Genomic DNA, 13,129 nt, shown 5'->3' on the forward strand with positions numbered 1-13,129 from the left:
ATTTTGATGGGTTGCTGTGAAAAGTTTTGATTGTGCTTTTGATTTAAGTGTACTGACCTCCTTTCAATTTATTCACTCTAAATTTGGCAAACTCCGTGACATTCCGCATTATACAGTAAATTCCATTTTTGTGACCGGATTCTGGAATTCTGTCCAAGTTTTCCGTATCACGGAAAACACAGGGCCCTAAAAACTATTCTGGGTGACTTCTAATTTGCTCTTAGTGGTTGCTAGAGTATTGCTTTGTGGTTGCTCAGGTGTTACGAGTTTGCAAGCACTACTTAATAAACAGTGCTGTTACCTTGTTGTGCAGAGTCCATTGCTGGCTGTTTGCAGTCTTGTGCTCGATGCCCACTCAGCCCACAGTTATAGCAGGACACATTCCCTGTTTTCTTATGCCCAGAGCTTCCGTTTCCCATCATTCCATGGGGCTGGTACACACCACCCCCTCCCCCTAGAAAACCCTGCACTGGTGGAAGCACAAGATTTTGTTGGGAGTCATGTGATAGACTGCTGTTGTAAATAGGCGGGGCCACAAGGGGGTAGGAAAAGGGGGAGGCGGTACCACTTCCAGTAAGGAGGGGGCTGAAATGAAGCAAAGGCCCTAACGTGAATACTGACGTTCCTGAAAACGGATGTGGAAAGTATCCGGCGTAGCTAGCCGGAAGCGCTCCGTACGAGCCACAGTTGCCGCTACAACCACAAGAGCTACAAACGCACAATGAGGAACTGGAGTTAGCGCTGTTTGCTTGCACTGAGGCGTAGCCGCTATTCTCTGTGGATGCTGGGCTAGAACTGGGCGTGATTGTGGGCGTACTGTTAACGCAGTATGTGTTCCCGGGTACTGCCGCCATGGGAACGTTGCTGGCTGTTGCTATTGGAACTCCACTGACAGGTGAGAAGGTGGGTCTGGTGGAGGAACTCGATGAGGGGCAGGAGGACGGGGTGGAGAAAGGGTACGATCCTGTGCGTGGAACAGAAGACGACACTTGTAAATGTAAGGGTGGGTGGGAAACATGATGGAGGGTGTTAGAAGTGGAGGTGAGAGCAGTGCTGGTCTCCACCATGAGACCTGGAGGGGAGCGAAGCACTGTGAGGGCCCCACGGGGGCCTGACACATCCTGGTGCCCCGGAGAACCATCAAGATTCAACCCAGGGAAGATGTTCTCAAGCCGGACACCCACGGTGACCCCAGACCCCATCGGTTTGGGACGTTCTTCTGAACAGAGAGGGGGTGGACGAAGTTTGCGGGGAGAGTTGATAACGCGACCTGGGGAGAGGAGGGGCAAGGATGGATGGGGCAAATTCATTTGGGAGGGACAGAGGGAGGGATCGTTCTGGACTGGGAGGACTTGGGCAGTGGGACGGCTGGGACCAGTGGATACCGCAGGATTGAGGAGAAAGCATGACCGTTCTTTCTCACCAGGATCCAAGCCAGACTCTAAACCTGAAAGGAGATATAGACCTAAAATGAAATAATATGCAATAATTTAATAATAAATATGAAAAGAAATAAATATATATATACACATATACATACATATGCTGTCAAAATTAGCGCGTTAACGCAGACGATAAATTTTTTTCAGTTTAACACGTTAAAAATATTTAACGCAGGGGCGGGGCTATAGTTGGCCACCCCACTCACAACTGCTGTTTCTGTAAAAGTATACTTAAAAACTGTAATGTTAGGTGGGATTAATCACAAGTAATTGCAGAAAAATGTGCGATTAATTAGTTTGCAATTGACAGCACAAATATATATACACACACATGTATACATATATATAAAATCAATTTTGTGTCACAGTATACTATACGTACAATTACAGTAAACAATTTAATATCCATTATAAAAATATTAATGGAAATAAACATCAGTTCTTACGTCTGTGAAGGTCTTTGACCCGGTCAAAAGAGGTGTCACGTGATAAAGGGGTCATTGGACTGGAAGGAGCACTGGAATAGCCTGAGGAGGAACTGCTGTCCCGTGGAATGGGTAACGAGCTGTTCTCGACGTCTACCCGTAGCTCTTAATATACACACAACAAACAGATCATAATCTCTTGCATTCATACAACTATATAAACTTTTGGATACCTTCATTTAAATGCTAATAACGTAAACATATTAATTAGTATTATTATTTAGACGTGTGTGTACAGTACCACTTCCAGTGTGTGCGTGTGTCAGGGGTCCGATATGACTGGAAGGGGTCACTCTGGCAACTCCACTGCAGGAAACAGGAAACTGAGACACCACGTATCTCTTCTCCAGTTTCTCTCTGACAAGAAAACAAAAAATATCATTTACTACTTTTTTTAATGTACCATTTGATGATAAACAATGACTGGATGATGAACGTCAAAGATTTATTTTGTACAAAATCATTTTCCAGCAATGACACCTAGATGGCGCTGTGTACAAAAACATCTCCGCACTTACTGCATGTGCATAATTCTACCAGTGCATCAGTTTGAAACTGATCATCTGTCCAGACTTTTTAGAAACAAAAGTTATGATGTGAAAAACTATATAGCCGTAGCCGATAGGTATGATTAAGCTGGTTCAAGTTCTAATGGGGCTTTTCAGTTCAGAAACTTTACAAAGTGGAGTAGAAATAAACACTATTTAAGTTTCAGCTAGTGTCAGTGAGAACCATTTAACTGAGAATGAGACATGTGAAACAGTATAACCTTTATTGTTGTTTCCAGGCATGGAAAACCTCCTGAGGATTATTTCCTGTTATCTGTTAAGATATCTTAGCTCCCACCGCTCTACCTGAGCAATGGAAACTTGCTAATGTGAGAAATGGAAAAAGAATTAGAATGATGTGTTTTCACTGGTGACTTGCTCCACTTCCATGCTGATCTTAAACTGTCGATGCCAAACTCTTATCTGAAGGACGTGATTTGCCCAGGAATTGTGGAAACTGACCATTTACCAACATTTAAATAATTGCTAAAATGCAACAAATATGGATTGCAGAAATACTTTGCCAAAGAACTGACAAAATTTTCATTATTTCCTCACAGCATTCTGTTCCAAACCCATATGCTATTGTGTTTTCTAACTAGGAAAAAACTAATAGTAAATTAATCTACAATAAATGAACTACATACAATACTGTTCAAAAGTTTGGGGTCTGAATTATTTTTAAAATGTTTTTGAAGTCTCTTTTCTCACCAAGGCTGCACTTATTTGATCAAAAATGCAATAAAAACTGTACTATTGCGTATTTATTATTACAATTTATAATAACTGTTTTCTATTCAAATATATTTTACAATGTAATTTATACCTGTAATGCAAAGCTGAATTTTCAGCATCATTATTCCAGTCTTGAGTCACATGATCCTTCAAAAAAATAAATAATTCTAATATGCTGATTTGCTCCTCATGGAATATTTATTATTATTATTATCAATGTTGAAAACAGTTGTGCTTCTTAATATTTGTGTGGAAACTGGTACATATTATACATGTACTTATATTTTAATATTTAAATGTCTTTACTGTCACTTCTATTCAATTTAATGTGTCCTTGTTCATTTCTTTCAGGCGGGGTGGATGAGTAAAAAACTAAATCCAGAGTGATTCACTAAATAGTCTTATTCACAGTGATTTGTCATCCTTTATAGCACGAAGACATTTCCTGTCTATGCAAATTAGGTTAATTATAGATTGTACCTATTCACAACACTCTTTTACCTGGCATATTTAACGTTGCGCTATTTATACCCATGGAAAGCAGACGATAAGCTGAATTTTATTCGAAAGAGACATTTGAGTACATTTTCCATTTATCATGGCAGAAGTAATAGCGTTTAAACAACCCCTCAATGTTTCTAAGGTTGTTTATGGCATGATGCGCGCTGATCAAACATATCGGTGTCATTATTTAAGCACAAAACACACTCACTTCTGAAGCTCCAGCTGAGTCTTTAGTTTCTTCTTGGCCCCCTGAGTGAGGTCGTACTTGTTGAGATCCTCTTCTGTGAGAGCGAGGAACTTAGAAAATGAATAAAGAGATCATAATTTAGATAAGCTGTAGTGGGAGAGATATGTCAGGAAGTAAATATCTATTTCTTGGCTGCAATATCCGAAATCTGTTCCCTAAACATCTCTTCCAATAAATTTAATCTCTTATCTTAGAGACGGCTTCCATAGCAAGGGAAAGAGCCACTTGAAGTCACATACCTCCTCCATGGTTAGCTGTTTGAAGACAGGGTAGTATTTATGCAACCGTAGTTTACGAAGCCAGTCCAGGATGCCGTTCTGCTCCGGGCTGGGCTGCTGGGACTGGGCCTGGACTTGGGGTGTGGGGGTTGTGAGGTGCATCTGTGGTGGGCTTGCCTCCCCCATGGGTACGGGTGTCCCGGGGAGGATGGCCACCGCTGTCTGAGGAGGGAGAGGGGGCAGGTGGGCAGGGGAGCTCTGCGGGAGGGTTGCATGGACACTTAGGACAGGCTGGATGCTGGCGACACCACAAATGGGCCTGGGACAGAGTGAGAGAGGGTTTATGAATGGGGAGAAGAGAGATGTGAGAGTGCTTGCTGTGAAGGGTTGTTAAACTCACCTGCTCGCTCCCCTATACTGAAGCAGACAGCCCAGATCTGCAAAACATGGAAGTGACAAAGTGTGATTCAGAAATACTGTATAGCTTGATTTGACATGAAATTATCCAATTGAATGGGTGAATACCAGAAGACCAGACTCTTTTATTTCCCACTTTACCCATGACTTATCTCATCCTCACTTACACTTACAGTTGTTTCCCCCCATGAGCCCAATTCAAGAGTAAGGCTATAAAACCGACTTTTCCAAGCTATAAAAGCGGGTTCAGTTCCAGCTCTGCTCCAGATGGACCACTTGCACTGATGTTATTCCAACTACAGTCTATTGAGTTGTAAACAACTGTAATATTAATAACAATAGTGATTATTATTAGAATTGTTTATTGCAGAGTCCACTCTTATTGTACCTGATAGCTAAAAATTACATCTTGACTGAAAAATACAGCTGCAATAACTTATCTAAAACACAAATGATCAAGCAATAAGAATTTTGCACTTCTTTCTACCCAAGGGGGTTTCCGTCCCTTCCCCCACCACTAAAAATAACATCACAGACATACATCTAGGTTCTAGTGGCCTTTCGTCCTATTAATAGTTTCCCAAGATGAGGTCACTTCTGAAGCCTCCCGGCACAAACAGGTCAAATCAAATCCCCACTGTGCTGAGACAAACTCCCCATTTCCCCAAGAGATGGTGTGGTCCAGAAACAAACCTCTATGGTGACGCGTGAGGGATGAACCATTGCGAGGCAGGAATAAGGGACTTACTTGTGCTAGTAGGGAGTTGAGGTGCAGGCGAAGTGCTGAAGAAGAAACGGACTTTGTCATGTTTGAGAACTTGAGGTGAAAGAGAGGTCAAGCATCTGTGGAGAAGAGTAAAAATTCACAAATTTAATTATTCAATACATTTATTTTATATTTAACAAAATAAATAAATGGATAATTTTATATAGTTCATTTGCAAAAACCGATAACCGATATGAAGAGTTCCTTTGCAAAAACCGATAACTTATTTTTTTTATTGCGCATTCCAAGTAATATCAATCAAACTGTAGTTGGGTTTTTTTGATTAAGCAATAATAACTTTAACAAATAAAGGTAATTTACAAAATTAAAGTTCATTGAAAGTATGTTTTTTTTTTTTTTTTTTTACATATTAAAAATTTGTTTAACTTTTAAAAAAAGCAGATATCTCCACATTTCATGTTTTAGAGTTAAAAAAAAAAAAACACTTGTTTAATCTTTGTAATCTCCTCAGATGACAATGTAGATGCCTGACAAACGTTGTTGTTGTTGTGATCATAGACTGTATGGATGTGATTACACGCAATACACTGAGCTTTTCCCTCACTGTTGTAACACGCTGCTTTTGCAAGGTCCCGTGAAAACATTTCAGCTTTTATTTTCCTTTACGCCCTGAAGAAGATATCACAGGTTCATTAAGTTCTTCGAAATTATCCATCCTCCTCGATCACTTTTAGTCAGCTTTGACGAAACTCCTCTCAGCTAGCACGTCTTTTCAAAGTGAAAGTAGCCTTGTCACCTGACCTGAATACAGCGCGCTGATTCGTTAAAATGGATTTATCGGCTTCTGTTCAAAAACAACAAGGGCGCTTGTTGGCTTCTGCAGTAAAACATGAACTCGCGATGCCTTAGAAGTGGACAATACCGGCTTTTTTGCCAAAACGTGTTTAGGGTTCAGATCGCGCTATATGTAGAGAATAATTTTTTTTTTAAAGTAGCGTTTATCGGTTTTTGCAAATATACTCTTCATATATAATTCTGTATTTTTGCAACTGAATTTTAAATGTATATTGTAAATGTTCAGTTTATAACCCAGCCCTAGTAAAAACATGATATAATTGAGAATTTGTTCTCTGTTTGTGTTAGGATTCAGAAGTAGAAATACCGAGGATCTAGTTCATGAGTGGAATCAAGTCCAGGCATTTGGGGCAGAAGTTTCTCTAGACATTCATCGGGAAAGAGCTGAGAGAGCTGAAGAGAGAGACAACAGAGACACAATCACATGGTTTCATGACGTTACAACTTGTCAGCACTCATCAGTGAACACATTCACTGGTTTTAAACTTCACAGCACTGATTATTCAACAAAGTTAAAGCCATTTTGACTACACAACTTTCCAGTGAGTCCAGTTGCTGGTGAGAAATTAAGATGAACGGAAATGTTAAAGGGATAGTTCACCCAAAAATGAAAATTCTGTCATTATTTACTCACCCTCATGTCGTTCCAAACCCCTTCGTTCATCTTTGGAGCACAAATTACGATATTTTTTAATAAATTCAAGAGCTTTCTGACCCTGCATAGACAGCAACGCATCTGACATGTTCAAGGCACAGAAAGGTAGTAAGGACATAGAGACATTGTTAGTACGATAATAGTAACGACTTTTTGGAATGATTTCTTCTCTTCTGGGTCAAAACACATGCGTTGTAGAACTCTCCTGAATGCGCATCAAAGAGTGACAAGGAAGAGAAGATATCGTTGAATAACGTCATTACCTTTGCGCACAAACAGTATTCTAGTAGCTTCATAACATTAAGGTTAAACCACTGATGTCACATGGACTATTTTAATGATGTCCTCACTATCTTTCTGGGCCTTGAACGTGTCAGTTGTGTTGCTGTCTATGGAGGGTCAGAAAGCTCTCGGATTTCATCAAAAATATCTAAATTTGTGTTCCGAAAATGAACAAACGGCATGAAGGAGTAAAAAATGACAGAATTTTCATTTTTGGGTGAACTATCCCTTTAACATTTATTACAGACCACTTTAGTAGTTTACTTTTAAGACTTTTCATCTTTACACACTAGCTTAACATTTCACACATCCATGAAACACAACACAAATGACTGTCACTCACCTGGGAGATAAACTCCACCACTTCCTGAGGGGTTTTGCTGACAGTCGACAAAGTGGAGTCGGACCACAAGGCCTTCGACCAAGAGAAAAGTATGACAAACATATAACACGCCAAGTACATTTTGGCTACATTTGTTCTGTAAAAATATGACACAACTATAGAAAAGACCTGCTTTTCATGGAGATATAATATAGAACAACACATATAGATACAAGATGCAGGAGATTGTACTGGAAACAGAAACAAAACTCACCTCCAGGATGTATTCTGTTGGTTTGTCTGATTTGGGTGTAACTCCCCTTAGTTCAATTCTTTCAACGTACACTGAAAAAAGATGAGCAAAAAAGACAAACACCATGAGTATAAAGATTCAAATCTGTTAGAATTTTACTTTGTTACAAAAAAATCTATTTCGTTGTTTTCTTTTACTTACTATTCATCAAAGAATCCTGAAAAACTGTGCCACGGTTTCCACAAACATATTAATCAGCACAACTGTTTTCAACATTGATAATATTAAGAAATATTTCTTGAGTACAAAATCAACACAATGTTTAATACTGAGTATCAGCCTCTCTGAAATTGGACCTGAAATACTCTGAAAATTCTCTGTCCAGAAAGTGTATTGCTTATGAAATCATATACACTATAAAGATTTGCCCCTAAAATGCTGGATTGTTTCTCTTTTGCAATCCACACAACAAAACTTAGTTGCATTTACATAAATTAACTGAATGAGTTACGCTCACTCTCCAAGTCTTGAGTAAGAATTAGACACATACTCTCCAAAATGTATTGTCACAGACTGTTTGGATTCTATTAGCGGAGAGGAGTATGTGAGAAAATCCTACAGAACTTAACCTCTCAGATGGTTTCTGGCAGGTTAGAACTCATTTGAGCATATTTAGCTAAAAAGGAAGAACCTGAGAGGCAAGAATTTAGGCCTCCAGGCAATTCATTTCACAACACATTTTGATGGCAAACCAGCATCTTAACTGCTTTAAGATGAATTTCTAAAGCGAGAAACTAAAAATAAGGAGGGACAGAAGACAATATATGTATTGTGTTATAACGTTTTAATTTATTTACTTGTTTTTTGTTATGTATTTCTTTTCAAAAGTTTGGGGTCAGTAAGATTTCTTTAAAGAAATGTATTAAATTGATTGAAAGTGACGATAAAAACTTTTGTAGAGTTCTGGCATGAAACTCTAGATGGCGCAGTCTGATAGGTCTAACTCAATCTGACCTAATGACATCATTATCACATGGCACAGCTGATTGGTTTTCTCCTGTATCAGTAGCCAATGAGTTCACTGCTCAATATTCAAATACCTGGCTTTTGTTTGCTGTAGCAGTTGGCAGCGCACCTCAGAACAGCTGAAATCAACATCTAAGATAAGTGAATGCTCTTTTAATCCATATCGCTGTGTATATTCGCGTGGTCTACCTAATTGAATACAAAAATGAGCAACCATAAACAAGTTTAAACTAAGTGTCATGTTAGCAGTTTGCATTGTACGCATCAGCTAAATATTTAGCACATTAGCAGCAGCATTTAGCATCTGTGTTTATACAGCTGGAACAAAGGCAGTTTACAGCATGTAATTGCTCTGAGCATTCTTGTGCATGCATTTCAACTGTGGTTCACCATATACATCGGCGTAATATCAATGTTTCACGTTCGTTTTTTCTAAGGTCAATGTTTTCATTGTGATGAGTGTGTGGTTGATTTCAGCTGCAGGCAGCGTCAAAAGCATGTGCTAATCGCAGTCATATCAATGACAGAGTTGCGGAAGAAGGGAATTAAGAGTTATCGCTTAAGATCACTATCTATGGTTGATGTAGTCTTGAATGAAATGCATTATGGGTAGTGTAGTTCGGAGAACCCTGCTGAGGAAACCAGCTGGGGCCGGCCTGGGCTGGTTGGCTGGTTTTAGCTGGTCAACCAGCCTGGTCTTACCTGGTCTTCAGGCTGGTTTTAGAGGTTTTAGCCACTTCTTTAGCTGGTCAGGCGGGGTGACCAGCTAGGACCAGCTACTTCCAGCTTAAACCAGCTTGGGCTGTTTTTTTCAGCAGGGATATGTGCTCGTGTGACGTGTGCTCTAGCTGTGCTGTATAGTTCAGAAAACGGAGAAAGAACGTTTATATTCTTTTTATTATTTATATTATTTCAGGTCATTCAAGTCAGTCCAACCAGGAGTTGTGTGCACTGTGACCCTGATAACTATTATCTACATAAGAGAGTAAATGGCATGTATCGGCTAACTTTGTCCGTTGCATCATTGCACGAACATGAATTAATGAGCTGTTACGCTGCCGCTGGCACTGATGATGTGTAGAAAGTAACAGCAGATATTAACTGACTAAACTATGATATTTGCTCAGGTGGATGCTGGGGTCTTATCTATTGGATTGCAACATATATCCATTTTGTTAATTAACATTACACATAGTGCGCGTCTATTTAGAGTTAAGCCAGTCGGCGTGGTAGCCCAGGCATACACAGTCGTAGGCCACTATTGTAAAGCAGGTTTGTGTATTAGCCAAGGCACACATAGTCGTAGGCCACTATTGTAAAGCAGGTTTGTGTATTAGCCAAGGCACACCTAGTCGTAGGCCACTATTGTTAAGCCGGTCGGCATGGTAGCCCAGGCACACGTAGATAGTAATACATGCGGTTCACATGGCTCTTCGGAGCAGCAGCAGTACATGTCTTGGCGGTAGATCTGCTTTGTGGGGGGTATCTTGTCTTTCCTTGTCTGTTCATCTTTATGTGTGTGGATATATTCAGCGGGATGCATATATTGGCTTGTACTGTATTGTGTTCCGTGTCTCCTGGCTTGTGGGGGGTTATTCATATGTGTTATAAAGCCCAGTACACACCAAGCCGATGCCGACAAACTAATGGCGACGAACGCAGACTGCGGCGTCGGCTCACGTCGGCAGCGCCTGGGTCCAAAGTTGCCCTGACACACCAAGCCAACGCATGACACCCAATGGTCAAGTAGCATGTCCGTTCTGCGCCTTTTCTCACGCACTGGCTCGCCAGCTGAACAGCCAATCAGAATAATCAGATGGCCCGACTGACCGACGAGCTCCGACGCCAATTCAACATGTCTAATCGGCCGAAAAAAAGCCGAAGAGGACCAACTTCAGCTGACAGCACACTGAGAAAACTTAGTCGGCCGACGAACAAAAACTGCTCGACGGCCGACCATCGGCTTGGTGTGTACCGGGCTTTAGTGCAGCAGCAGTATTTCCTACATGCTCACAGCAGCATGTTGTGGATGTATTGGCAATAGCAAGTAGTGCTGGGCGGTATACCGGTTCATACCGAATACCGGTGTTTATTTTTCTTATGATATGAATTTTTAAGATACCGCAATACCGGTGTCATTTAAATAACGTTCGGAACGCGACACACTGTTTGAGAGGGGTCTCTTTTCACTATTGCATTGTGGTGAGGACACAGCTGTATGTGTTACCAAAGACTATAGAATACCCTTAAAGAGACTTTGGTGTTACTAAGCGTGAAAGTTCCGAAACTGAAGCTATAGAACGTGATGACACCTTTACAGTCTATGGATAACACAGAAGAACTCATCCACAATATCCATGACCCGCTGCCAACAGCTCCCACGTCTCACACACATGAGCGTGACTTTAGCACCATATTTAGCATTTTTCATAGAATATACAAACTGACAAACCTAGCGACTTTTTTGGATAAACCTTAGCTATGGTTCAGTTGGAAGATGTCGCCAGTGCTGCCCCGCGAGCGCGAGATCTGACTCCCGGTGCAGTGTCGCCTCTCTCTGCGTCTGTTCTGTGCAGCGAGCGGCAGAGAAGCACCTGACTGTTTGGAATTATAAATATGAGCATAGTTCGTCTGTTAATATTATGCACTTTTTATTTATTTATTATTTTTATTTTGTTATGCAGGCAGTGCGGTGCATGAGACAAAAAAGTAATATAGCCAAAACCACCGCATAGCCGCTCTTTAGTGAAACGTTAGATGCATGTTGATTTTATCAGACGATGTCACGATTATAAATGAAAGTGACTCCTGGTTAACAAGTAGGCTATTAATGGGTTGTGTTTAGTCACTATTTAGTGTGGAATTTTTCAACAATATTCGCTCATCATGACAGTAAAATAGGGCATTCTAAGTCAATGTACTGCGGTGTTTTTCTCTCTCAATCAGTAGAAAATGTGGTTAACACCCGGTCATGCATGGAAAAAATAAATACCGTCATATACCGTGAAACCGGTATAATTTGGAAAAATACCATGATATAAATTTTTGGTCATACCGCCCAGCACTAATAGCAAGTCTCGGTACTTGCTCTGCCGCAGCAGCAGCGAAGCAGATCTATTCCGCCAAGACCAAATACATTAACATTGTCATGTACATTACCATGTCAGTCCCTCCGAGAGTTGTCATGACAGAAATACTGTTCTTTTGAACTTTCTAATCATCAAAGTAACCTGGAAAAAAATTATCACTGCTTCCACAAAATTATTAAGCAGCACAATATTTTTTAACATTGACAATTAAAAAAAAAAAAAGTTTCTTCAGCTCCAAATGAGCATGAGAATGATTTCTGAAGGTGTGACGCTGAAGTCTAGAGTAATGGCTGCTGAAAATTCAGCTTTGTATCAAAGGAATAAATTACATCTTAAAACATATTTAAATAGGAAACGGTTCATTTAAATTGTAGTAATTTTTCAGAATCTTTTTAAATCACAGAAAAGTTGCCTTGGTAAGCATAAGGACGACTTTTTAAAAACATAAAAAAAATTTTTTTAAAAACCAACCCCAAACTTTTGAACAGTAGTGTATGTGACATTCATATAAGTGTGCCTCAAGCGTCCAGCTGAAGTGTGTTCATTTACACACACACGCACACACACGAGTGAGCAAGAACACATCCGGAGTCTGCTCACCGTAAACATGGGCGAGTGTGTTAAATATACCCTGCAGAATCAGCACTTCCTGTAGTGTGTGGAGCGAGAGAGAGAGAGAAGGCTGAATGGAATTCTGTGAGTTCAATGCATCATATCAAAAGATCTAATTCTTTTATTCATTGAGATGAATATTCCAGCCATATTATAAAAGAAAACAGACGTTAAGATCGAGCAACTACTAACACCAAAAAAAAGGTCTAGAAAAAAAATAGTAAGTCATAAAGTTTTAGAGTGACTTGAGGGTTAGTAAATGATCGCAGAATTTTCTTGTTTTCTTTTGATGACAGTCTCATCTCTTTCTTCTCCAGCAGGCAAGTGTGAGCTCATCTGGAATGTTCTGTAGAGGAGGAGGCCTTTCCCTTCAGCAAAGAGAGTTGCCTGCCTGCTCCTCCCAAACCACCCGCCAAACCCCTCATTACACTGTGTTTTTATATGTGTGTGTGTGCCGCGGAGTGAAAGTGAACCACAAACCCAGAGAGAGGTCACTGCCAGAGGAGGAGATTTGTGAAGTGGTTTGAGATGAGTTTGAGACGAATGTGTGAAGTACAAACGGGATGAGATGCAAAGCATCTTTCATCCAGAAAAAAAAATCATTTAAAGAGCATTTGCACATCTACAATATGTCACTAAAACATTCCCTGTCCGATGTTACAATTCAGATCTGTAATATTCAGATATTTTTGTGATGTTTCTAATTAAGATT

At 40.2% G+C, this 13,129-nt stretch overlaps 1 protein-coding gene across 2 annotated transcripts in view; it reads right to left on the reverse strand.

Annotated features, from left to right (window-relative positions):
- The window catches only part of zcchc14 (zinc finger, CCHC domain containing 14), a 31,714-nt gene that overhangs the window by 2,834 nt on the left and 15,751 nt on the right, over window positions 1-13,129 (reverse strand). The window contains exons 3-12 of one of the 2 annotated variants that reach the window (XM_058766514.1): window positions 7,712-7,782; window positions 7,459-7,530; window positions 6,486-6,571; window positions 5,345-5,439; window positions 4,580-4,616; window positions 4,201-4,498; window positions 3,923-4,011; window positions 2,169-2,284; window positions 1,889-2,032; window positions 302-1,465 (exon numbers count right to left, since the gene is read on the reverse strand). In XM_058766514.1, coding sequence (XP_058622497.1) covers window positions 302-1,465; window positions 1,889-2,032; window positions 2,169-2,284; window positions 3,923-4,011; window positions 4,201-4,498; window positions 4,580-4,616; window positions 5,345-5,439; window positions 6,486-6,571; window positions 7,459-7,530; window positions 7,712-7,782 — 2,172 coding nt within the window. The remainder of the gene's footprint in view (window positions 1-301; window positions 1,466-1,888; window positions 2,033-2,168; window positions 2,285-3,922; window positions 4,012-4,200; window positions 4,499-4,579; window positions 4,617-5,344; window positions 5,440-6,485; window positions 6,572-7,458; window positions 7,531-7,711; window positions 7,783-13,129) is intronic. The other variant, XM_058766515.1, reaches the window with a different exon arrangement.

This window comes from Onychostoma macrolepis, chromosome 25 (genome assembly GCF_012432095.1).
Source record: "Onychostoma macrolepis isolate SWU-2019 chromosome 25, ASM1243209v1, whole genome shotgun sequence".
Classification (NCBI taxonomy): domain Eukaryota; kingdom Metazoa; phylum Chordata; class Actinopteri; order Cypriniformes; family Cyprinidae; genus Onychostoma; species Onychostoma macrolepis.